The sequence below is a fragment of the Salvelinus alpinus genome, chromosome 6 (genome assembly GCF_045679555.1).
Source record: "Salvelinus alpinus chromosome 6, SLU_Salpinus.1, whole genome shotgun sequence".
Taxonomy (NCBI): Eukaryota; Metazoa; Chordata; class Actinopteri; order Salmoniformes; family Salmonidae; genus Salvelinus; species Salvelinus alpinus.
In genome coordinates, this window is record NC_092091.1 from 56,336,012 (window position 1) to 56,361,070 (window position 25,059).

The window sequence follows — 25,059 nt, forward strand, 5'->3', positions numbered from 1 at the left end:
GAGTAGTATACTCAGGAGCGGTGAGCGATGTGCCCGTTTACGAAGCCTGACCAGAAGACCGCTCAGTCTGCACCTTCTGCGGCGCTGTTGTTTTGGGTCACCTACTGGGATCAGCTCCATTGTCCTGGGTGGTGGTCCAAACAGAGGATCCGCTTCGGGAAAGTCGTATTCCTGGTAGTAATGTTGGTAAGTTGACTTTGCTCTTATATCCAATAGTTCTTCCCGGCTGTATGTAATAAGACTTAATATTTCCTGGGGAAACAGTGTAAGAAATAATACATAAAAAAACAAATTACTGCATAGTTTCCTAAGAACGCGAAGCGAGGCGACCATCTCTGTCAATATAATAGACAATCTTCGATTGCAATGAATTAAATTCGACTTCCTTTTACTCCAACTCAAATTCTACATTCTTTAGAGGTTTTAGGAGTGTGCTGAATTTAAATTTATGAATCAATTCCAAAAATCTTAATTGAGCCCAACCCTGATTCACAGCTAATAAGACCAACCTGAGAAACAGAGGATCAGATAAATGCCATGACCTTGTGTGCACCCTTTTCATTGTTAACCTGACTCTTAGACATGGGGGGTAGTTTTCAGCTCAAATCGTTCAGACTAGACAGACAATTTCTTGAGAAGTAACTTGTCGGTATCCTCTCATGTCTGGCAAATAATGGCGCTGACAAGTGCCTATCCACCACATATGCGAATTGCCGATACAGGCGGATTCAGTGGAATGCGACGCAGCCCATGCAAATAAACAGAAAGTCTCTATTGTGAACTCAAGGGGGCCTTTTCTCAATTGGATTTGCTCAACTCCCGCGTCCTCTTTCCACAGTCCTCTATGGGGTTTTGAAAAAGGTCAAAGGTAATCAAGGAGTGGCGGCGAAGAGAGGGAAAGTGGACAAATGCGCTTGTATGAAATGAGACTTCTTCAATCGCACGTCATCAGGCACATGGAATCCCAAAATAAATGTATAAAGTGATAAAACGAAACTAGCATTTATACATAAAAGGATAAGTAGCATATCGTTTTTAAATGTTTGAATGGTTTTCTCCTTCGAGAAAACAACAGCTGATTCAAATGGGGTGTGGCAGATTTCAAAACTCTTCGGAGAATTGGTAGGATTCTCTTGTGCATCCTCGCCAAAAGGGGGATATCAAGGAGGGAAGGACCATGTTCCGTTTGCCTACTAACGAATTAAGACTCTCCTTGACCACTTACCGGTTTTCCAGGTCACGGAGGACAGACTTTTTACCAAATGAGAAAAGTCAGGGGTTTTATTTAATAAAATGTGGTAACGTCACCAATGTCCGGGCCTCTGTTAGTTCCTCATGGAATAACGTTTCACAGCAGCCACACATCTCTACTGCGTTGCACACAGTCAAAATAGCCCCAAGATTGCCTTGTTAAACCTTATACATTCTCTTAAATTAAATACCATGACTGTTTTCTCATTAGCTGGGATTGACGTTTGAAATATCTGATACAACATACTTTGGTGATGTCGTTATCAACCTACCGCAGACCCCTTAAAAATAAATGTGATGGCAGGATGTGCTATTAGCTTGCTAACACTCTTTAAGAGAGACTGGTAGAATAGCTAGCATAGCTAGATATCACTAGCATTCACTGGTTGAAGGTGAAGTAACTTTTGAGTGTAATGGAGTGGACTATTACATGAATACATGTCATTAAGATGTCCAATCAAAAACACATATTTTGACCAAAATAGTATGTTAATTGTGTAGATACTCCTCTAAGAAAATCAATGGTCCAAACCCATGTCTCATTCATAATCCGTTCAAAAGTGTTTACCCTTAGGGATAGCCAAAATTAGGGTGACTAAATCAATGGAGGCCAGAGAATGAAAGTGGTCAAAAATCGGGAAAATAGCATTGTGTCAGCTAGGCTGATGCTGTGCGAGAACTAGGCTAATTGACAGACTCACTGTTGACCTCATAATTTGTTGACCTCATAAAATAGATATTGATTTTGAGACATGCCATGTAGTATTTTCATATTGTAGTATACTGTACGCTTTTCATATTCATAGAAAAATTCCTGTTCTTTTTTGAAGATTTCTCACAAACAACTTCGCAGAGGACCAACACCTGTAAAACCCTCAAATGTTACTGCGAGATTGCGCCACCGCTCTGTCAACAGAGTTTGGTGCTTATTATCAGATGCATGAAGATACGAAATCCGATTTTTTTTTAAATACAATGTTAATGATATGTTTGAGAAAGACCCCACTGAATGACTCAGAACATGAATAATCATATTTTATTTGGTCAAAAGTATTTTATAAGATAAGGAAGTTACATTTCATCACCAAAGCGTGTTTTTCATCCATTTAGAGTTGGTGGATGGGAGCCATAATCCAGTGTCGTTATCGCTTGGATTAACTGCTTTCCATTGAGAAATTTTACTTCCGTGATTATAGTTGAAAACGTAATTATGTGGAGTTATGCTATAGATCAGGAATCAAATTAAAAGTGTAAAGGTAGGCTACCCACCACTTTGTCCATGCTGATACAGACTGAAAGCTAACGTGTGTTTTATATACGAAGGTTACTCATTTCCTGTAACAAAACATTGAAGTTAAACAAATTACAACATTGCGCAATCTGATTTTCTTGGAAAATTACATAACATTTGTATTTATTCCAGACCCACATTAGCTACTCTTCCTGGGGTCCAGTCACCATTACACAATTACATACAAAATAAAACAGTACATAACACAACATATTATTACACTCTACCACAACACATCTATAATACATAATCAATAACACAGCAATATAACAATAATAAAATGAAAATAAATAACATAAATACACAGAATGATAAATGAGTCTCATGTTTTGCTACCAAATGGGATTTAAACAATAAAAATAACATCAACATGGCATATTTCACAAATGTTTAATTGTTACTCACAATAATGTTATAATAATGGCACATTGGCACAAAAATGCATGACCACAGTCTAAGGCATAGAAAGATGAGAGAACATTTTGGTTGCACATGATTTAAGATATACTTACACAATTTACAGTACACTGTCTCAGAGCGAAACACTGTGCATTATGTACAGTTATCACGACTTCTGCCGAAGTCAGTCCCTCTCCTTGTTCGGGCGATGTTCGGCATTCGACGTCACCGGCCTTCTAGCCGTCGCCGATCCACTTTTAATTTTCAATTTTTTTTGTCTTTGTCTGACACACCTGGTTTCAATCCCCCAATTACTTGTTCATTATTTAACCCTCTGTTCCCCCATATTTGTTTATGAGTGGTCGTTTATTGTATTGCGGTCCGTAATTGTGGCCTGGGATTTATTGACGTGTTTTGTTATTTATTGTTGAGTAAAATTGCTTACATTACTCATATCTGCTGTCCTGCGCCTGACTCATCTACCCCAGCTACACACAGACGCATTACAACAGTATACAGTATACTGAAATATAAAAACATTCAACCACTAGACGGAGGAAAAGGATTGGAAGAAAAGGCCAACGTTTTTTCAAAACAAAGCTGGAAATTTTATAGGATTTTTAAATAAAAAGTTAGCAATTCACTATTTGCAGTCATTATTGTAAATAATTTTTTTTAAATGTACAGCTGCCTGGCATGCAAAGTGGCAGGAAAAAAAGATCACACACACTTAAACTCACTAAATAGAGAATCCACCAACCAATTACAGTGGTCCCTCCTATTTGACCCTAGAAATGGGCTACATTAAAACCACAACATGAAGTTGTGTTTCTGGAGAAATGTCTCTGGAGAAATGTTGCCACTCTCAAACTAATAGAAGCAGCCATGGATTCAAGGAATGACAGTTTACACAAGTATTCTGAAGCAATACATTATTTGTTTACACAGATTTAAATGACAACAAACACATAAATGGAGAACGGAGTAATCTACCATCATATTTTGAGTTGTGATGGGGTATGTAAAACATTAATATATTTCAAGCAAGGGTATTGATGTATTGATGACTGTTAAATATCAGGAAATATACACATTTTATGACTTTAAATGAAATGTATGGGTAAGTCTTTGACTTAATATATTGAAGCTCAGTACAAAATGTTTATTTTTATGAGTTTGAATAAGTCAAGAGATTATTTTAAAATAGTGAAAAGTGAATTAGATCTTCATATTCAGTCTCAGTAACTACTCTGAAATAGAGTAGTATAACAATGCAACAACTCACTATGGTATCGACAGATTTTGTATTTTCGGGTCAAAGTAACCTGTGCTGGCACAGATATATACAAAGGCTGCACTAATGTAGGTGGAGCACAACATTCTCTGATAGGAGAGTGTACAGAGTCTGCAGGAGGGAGTGACTTTGGCACAGTGGTAGCATTGCAAACACACTAGTGAATTGCATTAAAATATATGTTCCATTTGTTTTAACTTATACATTGGGATTTGGGAAAAAAGGCACTTGAAAAGAAGGATTATCCTGATCCTGCTACTAACTCAATGCATAGTTATTGAATTGGTCCTTATCAGTGGATGTCATCGAGGCTCCTATTTGACAGAATGTCTGTGAGAATGACCTACAAAGAAACCCTGAATTTATATCAGCGCAACAGTTCCGGGGGATTTTTCTCCCATAACAACTGTGCCTAGAAAACCTAAAAGGTTTTCTGGGTGAATATATTTTTACTTTCATTTTGTTTCAACGTCGTCTTTATGATATACTGTCCACTACATGATGTGAGTTATCCTATTGACCTCCCGTTTATCTCTTTCATGCTGTGTCAACATCCCCGCTGGCAGCCATGCGATGTAACAGGAGTGTATCATAAACTGATGTCAGGGTAGGGTTGTCTCTACGCGACTCCAATTCTGGTATATCTGTTCGCTCCTCCTAGGCAGGGAGAAGGAGGTAGGTAGGGGAGGGAAGAACGGAGAGGGACAAGGACATAAGGGACAGAGAGAGGGGAGATAAAAGAGGTTAGGAAAGTAACAAAAAAGGATCTTATGCTTTATTAGAAACGTTGTGCCAGAGGAAGGAAGGAAACAGGATACGCCTGACACTCTCTTGTCTACTCTCATTGTTCTGCAGTAGGTAACTCAACAGTCAACACAACGCATCTAGAACCTTTCCTAAAGCTAGTGGGGGGAATCATGAAGCCTAACTTTAAAAAAGTCCACAGACTTTGCAAATACTGTAAAAGACTATATAAAAATCAAAGGAATTACTAATCTAATCAAATCAAATGTTATTTGTCACATGCGCCGAAGACGACAGGTGTAGACATGAAGTGAAAGTGAAATGCTTACTTACTGTACAAGCCCTTAACACTTATTTTTCTTAAAACTGCATTGTTGGTTAAGTAAAAAAAGTTACAAATAATTAAAGAGCAGCAGTAAAATAACAATAGCGAGGCTATATACAGGGGGTACCTGTACAGAGTCAATGTGCGGGGGCACCGGTTAGTCGAGGATTGAGGTAGTATGTATATGTAGGTAGAGTTAAAGTGACTATGCATAGATAATAAAGAGGGAGTAGGAGCAGCGTAAATAGTAGGGGCAATGCAAATAGTCTGGGTAGCGATTTGATTAGCTGTTCAGGAGTCTTATGGCTTGGGGGTAGAAGCTGTTAAGAAGTCTTTCGGAACTAGACTTGGCGCTCCGGTACACCATATGTGCTGTGTGGATTTTCATTGTGCAACCAAATGGGCAAAACTGGTTGCAATGACATCAGGCCGGGTATAAAACTCAGGTGGTCTGTGCAACTCAAGACCACATTAACCCACTGGCACAGAGCTAAAGCCAACAGTTGTAGACATGAGGGCTGCAAAAGCTGCTGTATTGTCAATCAGCCTGTAACATTTTTACTAACCTGATTATCTGTTCGTTTTTTAGGAGTTATCTCTGTATACTCAATGTCAACTTGCATTCTTTCGGATGAATCTAAGAAGACAAATAAAGTAAAGTAAATATAGGCCTAAGGGGAGGTGTGACTAACTGACAGAGACATACAGACGCTCAGCCACCAGGACAGGTTCTGTAAACACTCAAGACTCATTTGTTACTATGAGTACTGGTCTCTGTGGTTGCAGTCATGTTGGTGTCAGATAAGCCAAGCTATTCAAGTAATCATTATCAGAGAGAGAGAGCGTTTGTGTGTGTCTGTGTGTGTGTGCCTTCTGCTTTTTCAACATTTAGAGAAGTTGTCTGGGATAATGACACTGTCTGACCAAGCAGAGGAATTGTGGAAGATATGACACTTTATTTGACCTGCATCCTGTGTTCAAGCAAACATTTCCTACCTTTTCCAAAACACTAATCTTGATTGTAAAAAAAAAGGCTAAGCATGCTTTGACTTTGGGGAGTGACCTCACACCTCTAAAAGATAAATACCTGCCTTGTGAGTGTTCATTTCCCCTCTTCTTTAGATAGATTGCAAGTCCAACCAGCCCTGAGGCAACCAAAATGCAGATTACAGCAATAATAAGCATACCCAGAGTCCTCTCACCACTGTCTGAAATAAAACACAAGGAAATTATTTTTGTGAAGTACGTTTTGAATGAGCTCAACTAAACTTCACTTTCACTTGGTAAATGTTATTTCCTGGGTGGATTTAATTGAAAATGTGTCTTACCTGCATCATTAGCATGACCATCTTCACTGCAACATTTTGGGACATGAACTGTCTCATTGCTGACAGGGTTGGCAGCCACACAGCTGTAGGTGGAGTTGTAGTTCTTTCCCTCTACCTCCAAACGGAGAGATAGATCAGTGGTAAAATCAGGACTGCTGGTCTGGTTTAGTATTTCCTCTCCTCTGTACAAGGTCAAGGTCACCTCTTTTTCATTGTCCACAGAACACACCACACTACAGGAGCTGTTGTCACACTCTGTCACCTGAGGTTTGGAAACAACATCTGGAAGAAAAAATACAAATAAATTGAAATTGGAACCTATATTAAATGTGTTCGTAATATACAGCACACACACACACACACACACACACACACACACGCACACAAACACTTACTGTATACAATGAGCTCAAATGTTTTTATTTTTTTCCCTTCGTCTGTAATCTCAACAGTATAAACCCCAGCATCGTCAATCTGAAGGTCTGACAGAGTGAAGTATCTTGTAACATTGTTCAAGTGGAGGCGGTTTTCAAATCTCTTCTCAAGGGTGATTTTGCCTTCTTTACCAGGGTACACATTTGCAATAGTGCCAAGGTCTCCATAAAGTAAATTGCCAGTCTTGATCACCCTCTCTGGAAAAGAGAAAGTCTGTCCCACGATGCCTTTCACCCGCTGAATCTCAGACTGGACTGTTTGCTGGGAAGCACAGAGTACTGTGGAAAGAGAGAGACTAAATGTTAACACAATGACTGCAGTCACACACTGAATCTCACAATACCCGGAAAAGTGTTGAACATGCCAGTAACTGCATCCATATGATATTGTGATCTGATGTCAGACTGCACTGAAGATGACAATGACATTCAATCATTCGTTAATGTTTTCTGCACGTCTGCATTGTAGTCGTCTGGAATGACACGACTGTGAGTATCACAGTCCTTCTTAGTTATTCACAGGCCTAATGTGATGGTTGGGGGCAGGAAATAATTGTTAAGACTAGTAGTTGAATATTCTGTCCGAAATTAAGTTGACATGGAAATGCATTCTCTGAGTGAGGGAAGTTCTTCCCCAATTGACTGTTGTTTTTTCCCCAAAATAAAAGTCAAGGATATCACTGAAAAAGCACATGACTTTACAGAGATATTTCATTACCAAGTAACATAACTTTCCACTACAGCCTCTTAAATAGCCTAGATCGAATCCTTTGAATTTCAGGGTCAGAGGAACATTTCTGTCACGCCCTGACTGTAGAGATCCTTTTAATGTCTCTATTTTGATTGGTCAGGGCGTGAGTTTGGGTGAGCATTCTATGTCTGGTGTTCTATGTTGTCCTTGTTTTGTATTTCTATGTGTTTGGCCTGGTATGGTTCTCAATCAGAGACAGCTGTCTATCGTTGTCTCTGATTGAGAATCATACTTAGGTAGCCTGTTCCCACCTGTGTTTGTGGGTGGTTGATTTCTGTTTAGTGTGTGTTACACCTGACGGAACTGTATTGGTTGTCACTTTGTTGTTTTTGCCTTTTAGTGTTCAGTTTTGATTAAACATGACGAACACTTACCGCGCTGCGTTTTGGTCATCTCCTTCTTCCGACGACGGCCGTTACAGAATCACCCACCAACAAAGGACCAAGCAGCGTGGGAAAATGGACTCCTGGACATGAGAGGAGATTTTGGACGGCAAAGGACCATGGGCACAGCCGGGAGAGTATCGCCGTCCGAAAAAGGAGCTGGAGGCAGCCAAAGCGGAACGGCGACGCTATGAGGAGTTGGCTCAAGGAGAAGTGCACGAGAGGCAGCACCAGAATTTTTTTGGGGGGGAACACGGGGAGATTGGCGGAGTCGGGTAGGAGACCTAAGCTAACTCCCCGTGCTTACCGTGGCGAGCGTCATACTGGTCAGGCACCGTGCTATGCGGTGGAGCGCACAGTGTCTCCAGTACGTGTTCTTAGCCCGGTACGTCACATCGCAGCTCCTCGCATCTGCCGGGCTAGAGTGGGCATTGAGCCAGGAGGGCTCGATGCCCACTCTCAGTGCATCTGGTCTCCAATGCGTCTCCTCGGTCCGGGTTATCCTTCGCCAGCTTTGCGCACTGTGTCTCCAGTGCGTCTGCACAGCCCAGTACGTCCTGTGCCTGCGCCCCGCAGTTGCAGGGCCAAAGTCACCATACAGCCAGGATGGGTTGTGCATGCTTTTTTCTCGAGACCTCCATTGCGCCTCCACGGCCCAGTGTATCCGGTGCCTCGGCCAAGGACAAGGCCTCCTGCATGTCTCCCCAGCCTGGTGAGTCCTGTGCCTTCTCCCAGAGCCAGGCCTCCTGTGTGTCTCTCCATTCCAGTGATGATCCATGGCAAGAAGCCTCCAGTGATGATCCATGGCACGAAGCCTCCAGTGATGATCCATGGCACGAAGCCTCCAGTGATTATCCATGGCAAGAAGCCTCCAGTGATGATCCATCGCAAGAAGCCTCCAGTGATGATCCATGGCACGAAGCCTCCAGTGATGATCCATGGCACAAAGCCTCCAGTGATGATCCATGGCACGAAGCCTCCAGTGATGATCCATGGTACGAAGCCTCCAGTGATGATCCATGGCACGAAGCATCCAGTGATGATCCGTGGCACGAAGCCTCCAGTGAGGATCCATGGCACGAAATCTCCAGTGAGGAGTTATGGCACGAGGCCTCCAACGAAGGACTAGTCCGGAGCCTCCAGCGACGCCCTCTATTCCGGAGCCTCCAGCGACGGGCTTCAGTCAGGGGCAGCCAGAGTCTCCCTCCTGTCCGGAGCAGCCAGAGTCTCCCTCCTGTCCGGAGCAGCCAGAGTCTCCCTCCTGTCCGGGGCCCGCTGCAAGGGTCCCCGGTCCGGGGTCGGCGGTAAGGGTCCCCGCTCCAGGGTCGGTGGTAAGGGTCCACAACCCGCACCAGAACCGCCACCGCGGTGAAATGCCCACCCAGACCCTCCCCTATAGGTTCAGGTTTTGCGGCCGGAGTCCGCACCTTTGGGGGGAGATCCTTTTTATGTCTCTATTTTGGTTGGTCAGGGCGTGAGTTTGGGTGAGAATTCTATGTCTGGTGTTCTATGTTGTCCTTGTTTTGTCAAGTAACATATAACTTGAGTAAAAGTATTTGGTTTTAAATCTACTGAAGTATTAAATGTAAATGCTAAAATATACTTAAGTATCAAAAGTAAAAGTATGAATCATTTCAAATTCCTTATATCAAAAAAACCAAAGCACATTATACTTTTTTTTAAATATTTTTTATTTACGGATTGCCAGGGGCACACTCCAACACTCACACATAATTTACAAACTAAGCATTTGTAGTTAATGAGTCTGCCAGATTACAGGCAGTAGGAATGACCAGGCATGTTCTCTTGATAAGTGCCTGCATTTGACTTTTTTTTTGTCTTGCTAAGCATTCAAAATGTAATGAGTACTTTTGGGTGTCATGGAAAATGTATGGAGTAAAAAGTACATTATTTCCTTTATGAATGTAGTGGAGTAAATGTAAAAGTTGTCAAAAATATAAATGGTAGAGTACAGATACTCCCCAAAAACGAATTAAGTAGTACTTTAAAGTATTTCCTTTTTTTTCCTAAATAAAAAAGTCCTAACTGCAAAAGATTTGTAGATTTCAGGCCCAGCTGCAGGAAGTAGTTTGGGGGTGGGGGTGCTGCTATTTTTTTCATTGACAGAGGGTGGATGTTTTTTTGCCCGCACTACAGATGGCTATATTGGTCTGCTAATACAGGACGATTAAATGCCCAGTGCACTACTTCTGATTTTTCAGGGGGTGCTGCAGCACCCTCAGTACCCCTACTTCCCACGGCTATGGTTTTAGGTGTTGAGTAAGGTAGAACAAATGCTTCAGTGTCACATCCTCTGAGGAGACATAGGCTTAATGTATGCGGCAGGTGGGCTCAATTAGGCATTAGGTTACCCAGGTCATTAGCTTAATAATTTGGTTCTTGGCTCATAGGCCCAACAGTATATTATTGGGATTGTACAAGAGCAACTTTTCAGTATTAGTTCTACAAGTGAATAGAAGAGAACTCATGCACACCCTACGAACGTAATGTATCTGTCCTCCAATAGCAAACGGTATACATTGTCTATCTGAATATGTGACTGTGTCTCTGCTTGTGAACACAGAGTCGTTTCCTTTCCCATCAGTCTGTCACATCGTGTGGTCCGCCTTTTTCTGTCACGCAGGTGGTTTGACCACACTGAGAAGCAGCCCCACACAGTCTTCCCTGTGTACAGGAGTCCCATCTCACACACAGGCCTACTGTATGTGGTGAAATAAGTTTCCACCGCAATGACTACTTTTCACTGCAGCGAACAGAATAGTTCTCAGTAATGCTTAAGGTCTATCCGTGACTCATATAATTCTTACAGTTGTCGGATCAATGTAGACCTGATAGGGGTCTTTGGATTTCTAAAAGTAAAAGTGAAATTGCACTGGGAAAAGTAAGGCTATTTTGCATGGGTGGGTAAGGCCTAGGAGTGTAACTACAGTACTTTTATACAACATTGTTTTCACATTCTCTAAGCAAATTGGTGATGAGACATTGAACATTGTGGTGATAGCCTCCCTAATGTTGCATGTTCTTCAGCACAAGGAAGCTAGCCTCCAGCGTACATACTCCAGACACAGCCAGACACAGCGTACATACTCCGGCACAGCCAGAAGAGGACCGACCACCCCTCATAGCCTGGTTCCTCTCTAGGTTTCTTCCTAGGTTTTGGCCATTCTAGGGAGTTTTTCCTAGCCGCCATGCTTCTACACCTGCATTGCTTGCTGTTTGGGGTTTTAGGCTGGGTTTCTGTACAGCACTTTGATATATCAGCTGATGTAAGAAGGGCTTTATAAATAAATTTGATTTGATATTATGTATGCATTCGGAATAAGCCTAATATCTTTCTGCGTTTATGTCTCACCAACACATACTCACATACCAAAGTCTTGTTCATTTAGGATAAATATACTTCTCAGCATCGCTATATGGATTGTAACAAAGGACAACACTCAGACAGCGACTTGATATAAGAAAAACAGTAAAAATAAATGTGTGCAACAGTTGAGGGGCTATTTCTGCAGCTGGCTACTGTAACAGTAAAACTGACAATTAACAACAAAGCATTGGCTTTGCCGTCAACTTGTAATTCATTTGAATTGTGAAACTGCAGTTACAGTATTTGCTGTATAATGGTTATTTTGAATGCAGCAATTGCAGTATAACTGCAAAATAACCAGAGTTAGGACATAACCACTACACCAGGGGTGGGCAACCACGGTCCTGGAGTGACTCAGGCAATTGATGTTTTTCATTTAACAGACCTGGAAGGACAGGTGTGTTGAATTTAGGCAATAACTGAACTGATCAATTAGCTCAGTTGGTCAGGTGTGGTGCCTAGTTGGAACAAAATCCTGTAGTAGTAACTGCGGCACTCCAGGAACAGGGTTGTCTACCCCTGTACTACACAATTACTGAATTGTACAGTATAATATAACATTAACCCTGCAGGTACAAAAGTGACTGTAACTATGTTATTTTGGACGCAGCTATTGCAGTAGCCATATAATAAAACAGCATGTGCAACTGCAATGATTTTTGTAGGGAAATATATTTCTCAATGGAAAATGACAGATCATTTCAAAACATCAGTTCCAAGAGCAGCTGGAAAAATGATGAGCTCCTAATATCTAGTATTAGATATCATATTTCAAATGATTTCAAGGAAGAGTACATTTCAGAAAAACAAGTGAGAGAAAGATAAAGAAGGACTAAGAATACAACATCAGAAGACAACTTTTATCCAGATAACTCAACTGGATAGCTAACAAGCTAACAGTTCTTTACAAGTTGCTAAGAGTTTCTAGCTACTGGCTACCTACTGTTAGCTAAAACACCTAGCTAGCTAACAAATAACAAAAAGGACAATCAAAAAGAACAAAGGACAGGAAAACTAGTACCTAAACTTACACAAGCAAGAGAAAACTATTCGAGGTCGGCTTTGTTTACATTCAACAACATATAGCTACAACTTGCCAAGTGCAAACCAACTGTAACATATACTGTATCCAGCTGTAATAAACTAAGATGGATACATTTAAAAGCCCCAAACTCAGCAACCTTGCAATCCAAAATGCAGGTATTGGTATTGCCAGTGAAGCAAAGGTTTTAAAAGGGCACACAGAGACCCTAAGTGCAGACTTTATGCAACAAAAATACAAAGGAATCAAGGTGGATCTTCTCATTTTCACTGAACGTCCAAATTCTTGGCATGCATCCCTGCGCAAGGCAAGCAAACATCTTAAAATGTGTAGAAACAAGACCATGAGACAAGTGTATGTCGAAACAACCCCAAAATGTAATATTAATATATATAATAACAGAACAGAAATGATCCAAGGCTCTGAGGTCTTATAGGCAGAAACTCAAAATGGATGTACCAGTGATGAGAACCATTCAACGCTGGTCCGACTAATCGGAAGCCAAGCTTCAATATTGTTTTGATCACGCGGACTGGAATATGTTCCGGTCAGCCTCAGAGAACAACATCGACCTATATGCTGACTCGGTGAATTTGTTTATAAAGAAGTGCATTGGAGATGTCGTACTCACTGTGACTATTAAAACCTACCATAACCAGAAACAGTGGATGGATGGCGGTATTCGATCAAAACTGAAAGCGTGATCCACCGCATTTAACCATGGAAAGAGGTCTGGGAATATGACTGAATATAAATAGTGTAGTTATTCCCTTCGCAAGGCAATCAAACAAGCGAAATGCTGGTACAGGGACAAGGTGGAGTCGCAATTCAATGGCTCAGACATGAGACATATGTGGCAGGGTCTACAGGAAATCACAGACTACAAAAAGAAAACCAGCCACGTCACGGAAAAACCAGCCAAGTCACGCTTCCAGACAAACTTAACACCTTCTTTGCCTGCTTTGATGATAATACAGTGCCACCATTGCGGCCCTCTAACAAGGACTGAGCCCCCCTCTCTCCTTCTCCGTGCCTGACGTGAGTAAAACATTTAAACGTGTCAACCCTTGCAAGGCTGCTGGCCCAGACGGCATCCCTAGCCGCGTCCTTAGAGCATGCGCAGACCATCTGGCTGGTGTGTTTACGGACATATTCAATCGCTCCCTATCCCAGTCTGTTGTCGCCACATGCCTCAAGATAGCTACCATTGTTCCTGTACCCAAGAAGGAAAAAATAACTGAACTAAATGACTACCCTCTTGTAGCACTCACTTCTGTCATCATGAAGTGCTTTTAGAGAATAGTCAAGGATCATATCACCTCCACCTTACCGGTCACCCTGGACCCACTTCAGTTTGCCAAAAAAACTAATAAAATCAAATCGTATTAGTCACATGTGCCGAATACAACAGGTGTAGACCTTACAGTGAAATGCTTACTTACGAGCCCCTAACCAACAATGCAGTTTCAAAAAATAAGGATAAGAATCAGAGATAAATGTAACAAATAATTTAAGAGCAGCAGTAAAATAACAATATGACTATATACCGGGGGGTACTGATACAAAGTCAATGTGCGGGGGCACCGGTTAGTTGAGGTAGTATATACAAGTAGGTAGAGTTATTAAAGTGACTAAGCATAGATGATAACAACAGAGAGTAGCAGTGGTGTAAAGAGGGGGAAAGGGAGGGGGGACAATGCAAATAGTCTGGGTAACCATTTAATTAGATGTTCAGGAGTCTTACGACTTGGGGTTAGAAGCTGTTTAGAAGCCTTGCTGTGTGGTAGCAGAGAGAACAGTCTATGACTAGGGTGGCTGGAGTATTTGACCATTTTTAGGGCCTTCCGCTGACACCGCCGGGTATAGAGGTCCTGGTTGGCAGGAAGCTTGGCCTCAGTGATGTACTGGGCCATTCGCACTACCCTCTGTAGTGCCTTGTGGTTGGAGGCAGAGCAGTTGCCATACCAGGCAGTGATTAAACCAGTCAGGATGCTCTCGATGGTGCAGCTGTAGAACCTTTTGAGAATCTAAGGACCCATGCCAAATCTTTTCAGTCTCCTGAATGGGAATAGGTTTTGTCGTGCCCTCTTCACGACTGCCTTGGTGTGCTTGGACCATGTTAGTTTGTTGGTGATTTGGACACCAAAGAACTTGAAGCTCTCAACCTGCTCCACTGCAGCCCCATCGATGAGAATGGGGGCGTGCTCGGTCCCCTTTTCCTGTAGTCCACAATCATCTCCTTTGTCTTGTTCACTTTGAGGGAGAGGTTGTTGTCCTGGCACCACACGGCCAGGTCTCTGACCTCTTCCCTATAGGCTGTCGGTGATCAGGCCTACCACTGTTGTGTCAAATTTAATGATGATGTTGGAGTCATGCCTGGCCGTGCAGTCATGAGTAAACAGGGAGTACAAGAGGGGACTGAGCACGCACCCCGGAGGGGGCCCTGTTTTGAGGATCACTGTGGTGTTGAATGCTGAGCTGTAGTCAATGAATAGCATTCTCACATAGGTGTTCCTTTTATCCAGGTGGAAAAGGGCAGTGTGGAGTGCAGTAGAGATTCCATCATCTGTGGATCTGTTGGGGCGGTATGCAAATTGGAGTGGGTTTAGGGTTTCTGGGATGATGGTGTTGATGTGAGCTATGACCAGCCTTTCAAAGCACTTCTTGGCTACAGACGTGAGTGCTACAGGTCGGTGGTCATTTAGGCAGGTTACCTTTGTGTTCTTTGGCACAGGCACTATAGTGGTCTGCTTAAAACATGTTGGTATTACAGACTCGGACAGGGAGAGGTTGAAAATGTCAGTGAAGACACTTGCCTGTTGGTAAGAGCATGCTCGCAGTACACCTCCTGGTAATCCGTCTGGCCCTGCGGCCTTGTGAATGTAAACCTGTTTAAAGGTCTTACTCACATCGGCTGCGGAGAGCGTGATCACACAGTCTTCCGGAACAGCTGGTGCTCTCATACATGTTTCAGTGTTATTTGCATCGAAGCGATCATAGAAGTAGTTTAGTTCATCTGGTAGGCTCATGTCACTGGGCAGCTCTCGGCTGTGCTTCCCTTTGTACTCTGTAATGGTTTGCAAGCCCTGCCACATCCGACGAGCATCAGAGCCAGTGTCGTACAATACGATCATAGTCTTGTTTTGATGATTTGCCTGTTTGATGGTTCGTCGGAGGGCATAGCGGGATTTCTTATAAGATTCCGAGTTAGAGTCCTGCTCCAGGTCCACAGACGACGCAATCGCCATCACACTGCACACTGCCCTATCCCATCTGGACAAAAGGAATGCCCATGTAAGAATGCTGTTAATTAACTACAGCTCAGCATTCAACACCAGAGTACCCTCCAAGCTCATCATCAAGCTGGAGGCCCTGGGTCTCAACCCTGCCCTGTGCAATTTGGTCCTGGACTTTCTGAAGGGCCACCCCCAGGTGGTGAAGGTAGGAAACAACACTTTGCTCCACTTTGACCCTCAACACTGGGGCCCCACAAGAGTGCGGCTCAGCCCCCTCCTGTACTCCCTGTTCACCCACGACCGCGTGGCCATGCACGCCTCCAACTAAATCATCAAGTTTGCGGATGACAGTAGTGGGCTTGATTACCAACAACAACGAGACAGCCTACAGGGAGGAGGTGAGTGTTGTGTCAGGAAAATAACCTCTCATTCAACGTCAGCAAAACAAGGGAGATGATCCTGGACATTAGGAAACAACAGAGGGAGCACCCCCCTATCCACATTGAATTGACAGCAGTGGAGAAGGTGGAACGTTTTAAGTTCATTGGCGTACACATCATAGACAAACTGAAATGGTCCACTCACAGACAGTGTGGTGAAGAAGGCGCAACAGCTCCTCTTCAACCTCAGGAGGCTGAAGAAATTTGGCTTGTCACCCTAAACCCTGACAAACTTTTACAGATGCACAATTGAGAGCATCCTGTTGGGCTGAATCACCGCCTGGTATGGCAACTGCACCATCCTCAACCGCAAGGCTCTCCAGAGGGTGGTGCAGTCTGCACAACGCATCACCGGTGGCAAACTACCTGCCCTCCATGACACCTACAGCACCTGAAGGCCAAAAAGATCATCAAGGACATCAACCCCCTGAGCCACTGCCTGTTCACACCGCTACCATCCAGAAGGTGAGGTCAGTACAGGTGCATCAAAGCTGGGACCGAGAGACTGAAAAACAGCTTTTATCTCAAGGCCATCAGACTGCTAAACAGCAATCACTAACTCAGAGAGTCTGCTGCCTACATTGAGAACCAATAACTGGCCACTTTAATAAATGGATCACTAGTCACTTTATACAATGCCACTCTAAGTAATGCCACTTTAATACTGTTTACATATCTCACATTACACATATCACATGAATATACTGCATTTTATACCATATATTGCACCTTGCCTATGCCGCTCGGCCATCGCTCATCCATATACTTATATGTACATATTCTCATTCACCCCTATAGATTTGTGTGTATTAGTTAGTTGTTACGGAATTGTTAGATTACTTGTTAGATATTACTGCACTGTCGGAACTAGAAGCACAAGCATTTCGCTACACTCACATTAACATCTGCTAACCATGTGTATGTTTGACAAATACAATTTGATTCGAATACTAGCTAAGTGGCTAACGTTAGCTAGCTGGCTAACATTAGCTAGGCCAGGGGTTAAGGTTTAAGGTTAGGGTTAAGTTTAGGAGTTAGGTTAAAGGGTTAAAGTTAGGGTTAACTAAAAGGGTTGTGAGGTTAGGGTTATGGGAAGGGTTAGCTAGCATGCTAAGTAGTTGCAAACTAGCTAAAAAGTAGGAAGTAGTTGAAATGTTGCTAATTAGCTAAAATGCTATATTTGTCCGTGATGAGATTGAACTTTTGAACATTGAATTTAAGAATTAATTGTTTGGGGGGGGCTTCAGTTTGTGAACGATATTGTGTGTATCACTCTCACGGACATCAAGCAACGGTCCGTGCTATACATAATCCTTGGGACGTCCCTATCCAATTGAAGTTGACATTTAAAATGGTTAAGGTATGGGTTAAGGCAGGGGTGTCAAACTCATTCCATGGAGGGCCCAATGTCTGCAGGTTTTGTGATTTTCCTTTCAATTAAGCCCAAGGCAACCAGGTGTGGGAACTTCCTTACTAATTAGTGACCTTAATTCATCAATGAAGTACAAGGGTGGAGCGAAAACCCGCAGCCACTCGATCCTCCGTGGATTGAGTTTGGCACCTTTGGGTTAAGGGTAGGGGTTACAGTTTAGGGTATGGAATGTCCCAAAGATCTAGAATAACACGCAATGAACATCACGCAATGCATTCCGCCAAGAGTCGTTCACAATCTAGTCCGGTTGCAGCCACATCTACACCGGCAAGGCTGCGGGGGTGTCTATTTAAATGTCTATTTATATGTTTTGTGTAAATCATTTTGACAGTAACCTTTCAAAAAGTAATTCATAAACCGTTTTAATTTCAATATGTACTAGAAATCTAAGCGTTTGTTTCTTGGGCTTCAGGAATGTGACAGAAAAAGCAAAAACTAAACTGATTAAAAGTACAAGGGGATATCAGTGAACAAATGCCATGGTCAAGGCTATGATGGTGACAGTACAATGACTGGAGCTTACTCACTGTGGTGGAAAAAGTACCCAATATCATACTTGAGTAAAAGTAAAGATACCTTAATAGAAAATTACTAAAGTGAAAGTCACCCAGTAAAATACTTCAGTAAAAGTCTAAAAGTATTTGGTTTTAAATACACTTAAGTATCAAAAGTAAATGTAATTGCTAAAATATACATAAGTATCAAAAGTAAATGTATAAACATGGGCTCCCGAGTCCCGAAGCGGTCTAAGGCACAGCATCTCAGTGCTTGAGGAGTCACTACAGACACCCTGGTTCGATTCCAGGCTGTATCGCAAACTGCCGTGATTGGGAGTCACATAGGGCGGTGCACAATTGGCCCAGCGTGTCCGGGTTTGGCTGGTGTAGGCCGTCATTGTAAATAGGAATTTGTTCTTAACTGACTTGCCTGGTTAAATAAAATAAAAAATATAAAAGACTTATATTAAGCAAACCTGACGGCACCATTTTGTTTTTTTATTGACGGATAGCCAGGGGCACACGCAGACATCTTTACAAACTAAGCATTTGTGTTTAGCGACTCCACCAGATCAGAAGGAGTAGGGATGACCAGGGATGTTCTCTTGTTGAATTGGAATCACGGTGGCCAATCTTTTGGATCTTCGCTCGGGCGCAAAGAGGAGCTTTGCGTATCGTTGTGGAAGCTCTGGTTTTAGCTCCTTAGATAATTCCGGTCATGTTTTTATTCGATATAAGCTTTAAAGACATCATAATCTTGTTATTTTGAACCAAATTATTTCAGTTTATATCAGTTTATTGCGATTTTCTGGCATTTCTTTGTGACGCACTTTCAAGAGTTGGACACTTTCCCTGTACATGCCGAACGTTAGTGGCCATTTCGACAGGACAAGAGGACATCTTTTGACCAAAAGACGATTAGACCGGAGAAAGGAGACATTGCCCAAGATTCTGATGGAAGCTCAGCTAATAGTAAGAACTATTTATGCTGATAAATCGTTGTTCTGTTAAAAATGTTAAACGTATAAGCTGCCATTTTTTTGGGGGTAGCTTCGCTTTGGCGCAACTTGTATTGCGCAGTAAGGTTAATTTTAAAAATGTAATTCAGCGATTGCATTAAGAACTAATTTGTCTTTCAAATATGTCCACGCTGTATTTTTTAGTCAAGTTTATGATTATTTAATGATTAGACTAAGTCACTCTCCAAGATGGCGCCCGACATTTTCTGCCCAGTTTAGCTACTTTTCTCATTGTATAACCACGATTTTTGTGGCTAAATATACACATTTTCGAACAAACTCTATATGCATTGTGTAATATGATGTTACAGGACTGTCATCTGAAGAATTCTGAGAAGGTTAGTGAAAAAATTAATATATTTTGGTGGCGATAACGTTATCGCCCCCTTTGCCTTGATTTAATGCTGGGGTGATGTTAGCTCATGTGGTATGCTAATATAACGATATATTGTGTTTTCGCTGTAAAACACTTATAAAATCTGAAATATTGTCTGGATTCACAAGATCTGTGTCTTTCGATTGCTGTAGGCTGTGTATTTTTCAGAAATGTTTTAGGATGAGTATTTTGGTAATTGACGTCGGTCTCTGTAATTATTCCGGCTGCTTCCAACGCTATTTCAGATTGCAGCTGCAATGTACAACTGTGATTTATACCTGAAAAATGCACATTTTTCTAAAAAAACATATCCTATACCATAAATATGTTATCAGACTGTCATCTTATGAAGTTGTTTCTTGGTTAGTGGCTATATATATCTTTATTTAGTCGAATTAGTGATAGCTACTGATGCAGGAAAAAAATGGTGGAGAAAAAAAGTTGTGTCTTTTGCTATCGTGGTTAGCTAATAGATTTACATATTGTGTCTTCCCTGTAAAACACTTAGAAAATCTGAAATATTGTCTGGATTCACAAGATCTGTGTCTTTCGATTGCTGTAGGCTGTGTATTTTTCAGAAATGTTTTAGGATGAGTATTTTGGTAATTGACGTCGGTCTCTGTAATTATTCTGGCTGCTTCCAACGCTATTTCAGATTGCAGCTGCAATGTACAACTGTGATTTATACCTGAAAAATGCACATTTTTCTAAAAAAACATATCCTATACCATAAATATGTTATCAGACTGTCATCTTGTGAAGTTGTTTCTTGGTTAGTGGCTATATATATATCTTTATTTAGTCGAATTAGTGATAGCTACTGATGCAGGAAAAAAATGGTGGACAAAAAAAAGTTGTCTTTTGCTATGGTGGTTAGCTAATAGAAATACATATTTTGTCTTCCCTGTAAAACATTTAAAAAATCGTGAAATGATGGCTGGATTCCCAAGATCTGTATCTTTCATTTGGTGTCTTGGACTTGTGATTTCATGAACATTTGATTATCTGATATCCCTGTCGCTTTAGGCTAGGCTATGCTAGTCAGCTTTTTTGATGGGGGGGATCCCGGATCCGGGTTTGTGACTCTATAAAGGTTAATCTGCACTGAGCTGAGTCCAGACACTTTGTTATTGGTTTACAGCAGGGGTGGGAAGAGTACTGAAATATTCTACTCAAGTAGAAGTACTGTTACTTCAATTAAATTTGACTCACGTAAAAGTAAAACTACTTGTGTAAAAAAAAAAATACTAAAGTGAAAGTCCAAAGTAGCTCATTTAAAATGTACTCAGAGTAAAAAAAGAGTTATAAACATTGACCTTGACAATTAGCTAATGTTGCTAAGGTTACCTAAACATTGTTACACATCTTGCCATGCATTACATTGGAAAAGGCAAAAAAGGCAAAGGCAAAAAAATTCAAAATACAGTAACTGAACCACCATAAAAGCACGAGCTATAAGCTTGCCAACTAGCTGCAATCATGTTACATGAACTCAGAGACAGGGAATAGGTCTAGCTTAGTAAAATCTAGCTAGCCAAACTGGATGGGAAACCAAATGTTTTAGCTAACTAACTAACTGACATGAAACAATGCAGTAGTGTTAGTTAGGCTTACAGAAGACAAGCATTCTACAGGCACTGACATAACTAGCCAGCCAAAACAACAACAACATTTTTTTTTTTACCACATACACAATACAGAAAAAGTGATTGTTAGCTAAAATAGCTAAAAGTGATTGTTAGCTAAGTAACCGCTAAGTTAGAACATGTGAGCTAAGTAGTTAACTAGCTACTAATGTTGATGTTAGTGTTGCCAACATTATCTAATATTGTCAATGACTGAGATATGTAATTTTGTTACCTAGGTCTCTTTAACCTGAATGGATAATTAGCAATGTTAGCTAGCTTTTTACTCAGTTTTTGGTCAGCCACAACGCCTTGCCCATGTATCCGTCAAAGTAATTCCACTGAGCAGGCTGCACTGTCTGGTAAACTTTCTACAACTGCAATAATCCTCATTCAAGAGCTTGCTGGATAACTTTGGTTTGGTGGGAGAATTAACCCAGCATTAACAACCCAACCTTTCAATTTTGAAAGATGTGACAACCCTCCCATTCTGTCTGCCGAATTCTTTCTCTTTGCTCTTGTTTTCCTTATTAGGATGTCGGTGGGAGGAGCCTGGAAGGTCATCAGCAAAATGAGACACACCTGGGCCCGGGTGTGTCCCGGGATAAACACACCTTTTCCCCATTCATTGAGGAGACTCTCTCCATGCAGACACACTGTTGGATTTTGGTTGTGGCTGTTTTCTTTGGCACCTTTCAACACTCCTCGATATCATATATGCCCTTAACCACTCACTTACACTACTGGCTACATACACCATTGTTTATTGTATATAGGTTACTTCAGTTATTAAATATATTTTTGTTATTCCTTAGCTCCACTTTGTCTACCTTTTTGTTACAGGCTTTGAGCCGGTTCGTGACAAAGAAAACAACCCAGCATTTTTTTGAATGTAGGTAGTTCTTTATTAGTTTTAGTTTAGAAAATGATCTCTCTGCAGAAGCAACAGTTACAGCTTGATTGTCGTAGCAACAACAGGGAAACTGGGCAGAAGGTAGTTGTGCTTCAAACACAGCAATTCTGTGACATCTTTAATTGAGCCCCCCCCATTCTCCTTAATTGCTGTCCTGGGGACAGGTCGTCTGGATACTGGACAGCCAATGAGTTAGAAGATGCAAACAGATCATCATCTATACCAGGCAACAACAGTTCTTGAGAGCTTGAACAAAAAAAGCTGTTTACGATTTCGTTCATCCCCGTGAACCGGAATTTGAGTTGTGGTTGCAATATCAACAGCCCTTTATCTCTGGTATATCTTGGCATGCATCATTCAAGACTAATAATGCACCATTTCTCAGGAAAGACTGTCTGGTGTGGCAATACTCGGTAAAGAAAACAGCCGGGCTCGCAACCTGGACCTACAGTCCGTGGTGAAAACATTTGCACACAAAAATGGAGGACTTCACGACACCAGGGGAGTCACTCAAGTTTAGATTTAATTAGATTGAATTTACCTTGAATATTGTAGCCTATTTGTGTAAGGTATTATCCAGACAATAACCGCTAAGTTCAACAATAAATAGTGGGTGAATTTATCCTCAAGCTGACTACTTTCTTTCCCCCTCATTTTCCTATTTGATGTTTAATGTTAATAAAAGTTAGCAGGTAAATACGGTATATAGCTATAGATAGTACACTGCATAATGAAACAATACCTAGTAAGCTAGTGTTTTGAGGGTGGACTGACTGTATTATTTGGCAATACTAGACTGGTTTTACACTCAACTTTCTATCCAAGCTGGGAGAGAGCATGAGGACGGCTCAAATCATGCAGGTTCAGGTAGCCTATACAGGACAGCAGTAGGGGTGCATGGGTAAAAAAACGGGGAAGCCAAGCAAGGATAAAAAACATATTACAACTTATGTGTTGGGATAATTGCATTGTGTGCTCTATAACCTGTTAGTTCATATGCCTTGACACCGTGATATGTGACCCGTTTCAAGAAGATGGGCATATTTTGCACATCACTACTTCTTCAATGAGGTTTAACAGCGGTTGGCATCCAATAAAAGTTATATTACCACCACCAACTAGACTGGACAATAACTCAACAAATACCATACCATCTAACCCTACGCCCATTAAAGCCCTACCACACTACTCCACTATTTAAATCTATCTAATCCTACATTCCGAAAGGACGGGACACCACCACTCAACACACCCTGTAACTCTTCTGACTTCAAATCTCGTACACCCAAATATTTCTCTGCAGCTGCCACCACAACCTCTATTTTGTGCGACTTACGTTCCATCCCTGCAGGACAGATGATAACCATTGCTATGAATGCTAAAAGCCAATCTTACTGAAGCATATATCACTCTCTGGCCTATCCCTCTGTACTGATACAGATCTGCTACTCACACAACTACTCTCAGTATCCCACCCCCTTGACTCATCTTCCTCAACTTTCTTTACTGCCTCAGCATACAACACCCTCTGCTCTACCCTAACCCTGGTAACCTCAACCTGCCTCTCTCGCACCGGATACTTCTGATGCCCAGACTCATGGACACCCCTACAATTAAAACATACCGCTTTTGTCCCCCAATGCTACACATTCCTTTGTCTCATGCCCTTCTGAAGACTTTTCACACCTAGGAACCTCCCTCCTACACAATGCTGCCACATGCCCATAAGTTTGACACATGTAACACCATAATGTATTCGGCACATAAGCTTGTGCATGATAAATTAAGTATTTTTTTCAATGTTTTTATCAAAAACATGTGTTTTTTGGCAAAAATGCCCTCTTGAACAGGTGAACTTTCATGTGCCTTTTTTAAAACGTATTTTATTTTATTAGGATCCCCATTATCTGTTGCGAAAGCAGCAGCTACTCTTCCTGGGGTCAACACAAAACATGAAAAATGACATAATACAGAACATTAATAGACAAATACAGCTCAAGGACATAACTACATCAATAAAAAAAATGGCACATTTAGCCTACATATCAATAAATACACACAACCTATCTAGGTCAAATAGGGGAGAGGCCTTGTGCCATGAGGTGTTGCTTTATTTGTTTATCTTTATCTGTTCATTTGAACAATATGAGATGGAAGTTCCATGCAATAATGGCTCTAGATAATACAGTACACTCTCATAATTTTTTTCTGGATTTGGGTACTGTGAAAAGACCCCCGGTGGCATGCCTGTCTCTTCTCAACTCTTAGCAAAGAGAGACTTGGATGTATAGTATTTATATTAGCCCTCTGACGACAATGAAGAGCAAGACGTGCCGCTCTGTTCTGGGCCAGCTGCAGCTTAACTATGTCTTTCCTTGCAGCACTCTGCACACTGGACAATAATCCAGATAAGACAAGATAAGATAAGACTAAACTAGAGCTGGCAGGACTTGCTTTTTTGATTGTGGTGTCATCAAAGCAGAGCATCTCTTTATTACGGACAGACCTCTTGCAGTGGTGTAAAGAACTTAAGTAAAAAATACTTTAAAGTAATACTTAAGTCGTTTTTTGGGGTATCCGTACTTTACTCTACTATTTATATTTTTGACAACTTTTACTACTTCACTACATTCCTAAAGATAATATTGTACTTTTTACTTCGTACATTTTCCCTGACAACCTAAAGCACCCGTTACATATGAATGCTTAACAGGACAGGAAAATTGTCAAATTCATACACTTATCAAGATAAAACTTGGTCATCAAATCAAATGAAATTATATTGGTCACATGCACATGTTTAGCAGATGTTTTTGCAGGTGTAGCGAAGTGCTTGTGCTTCTAGTTCCGACAGTGCAGCAATATGTAACAAGTGATATCTAACAACTTCA

The 25,059-nt window shown here is 41.5% G+C and overlaps 1 protein-coding gene across 7 annotated transcripts in view; it reads right to left on the reverse strand.

Annotated features, from left to right (window-relative positions):
• The window catches only part of LOC139578934 (SLAM family member 5-like), a 209,514-nt gene that overhangs the window by 175,830 nt on the left and 8,625 nt on the right, over positions 1-25,059 (reverse strand). The window contains exons 2-6 of one of the 7 annotated variants that reach the window (XR_011675648.1): positions 7,028-7,345; positions 6,633-6,914; positions 6,396-6,512; positions 5,871-5,941; positions 4,657-4,892 (exon numbers count right to left, since the gene is read on the reverse strand). Coding sequence is in view for 6 of the 7 variants with exons in the window: in XM_071407079.1 (XP_071263180.1) it covers positions 4,773-4,892; positions 5,871-5,941; positions 6,396-6,512; positions 6,633-6,914; positions 7,028-7,345 (908 nt within the window). In the remaining variant the exon portion in view is untranslated. Of the gene's footprint in view, positions 1-2,271; positions 4,893-5,870; positions 5,942-6,391; positions 6,513-6,632; positions 6,915-7,027; positions 7,346-25,059 lie in introns of those variants that run through there. The other 6 variants (XM_071407079.1, XM_071407082.1, XM_071407078.1 and 3 more) reach the window with 6 other exon arrangements.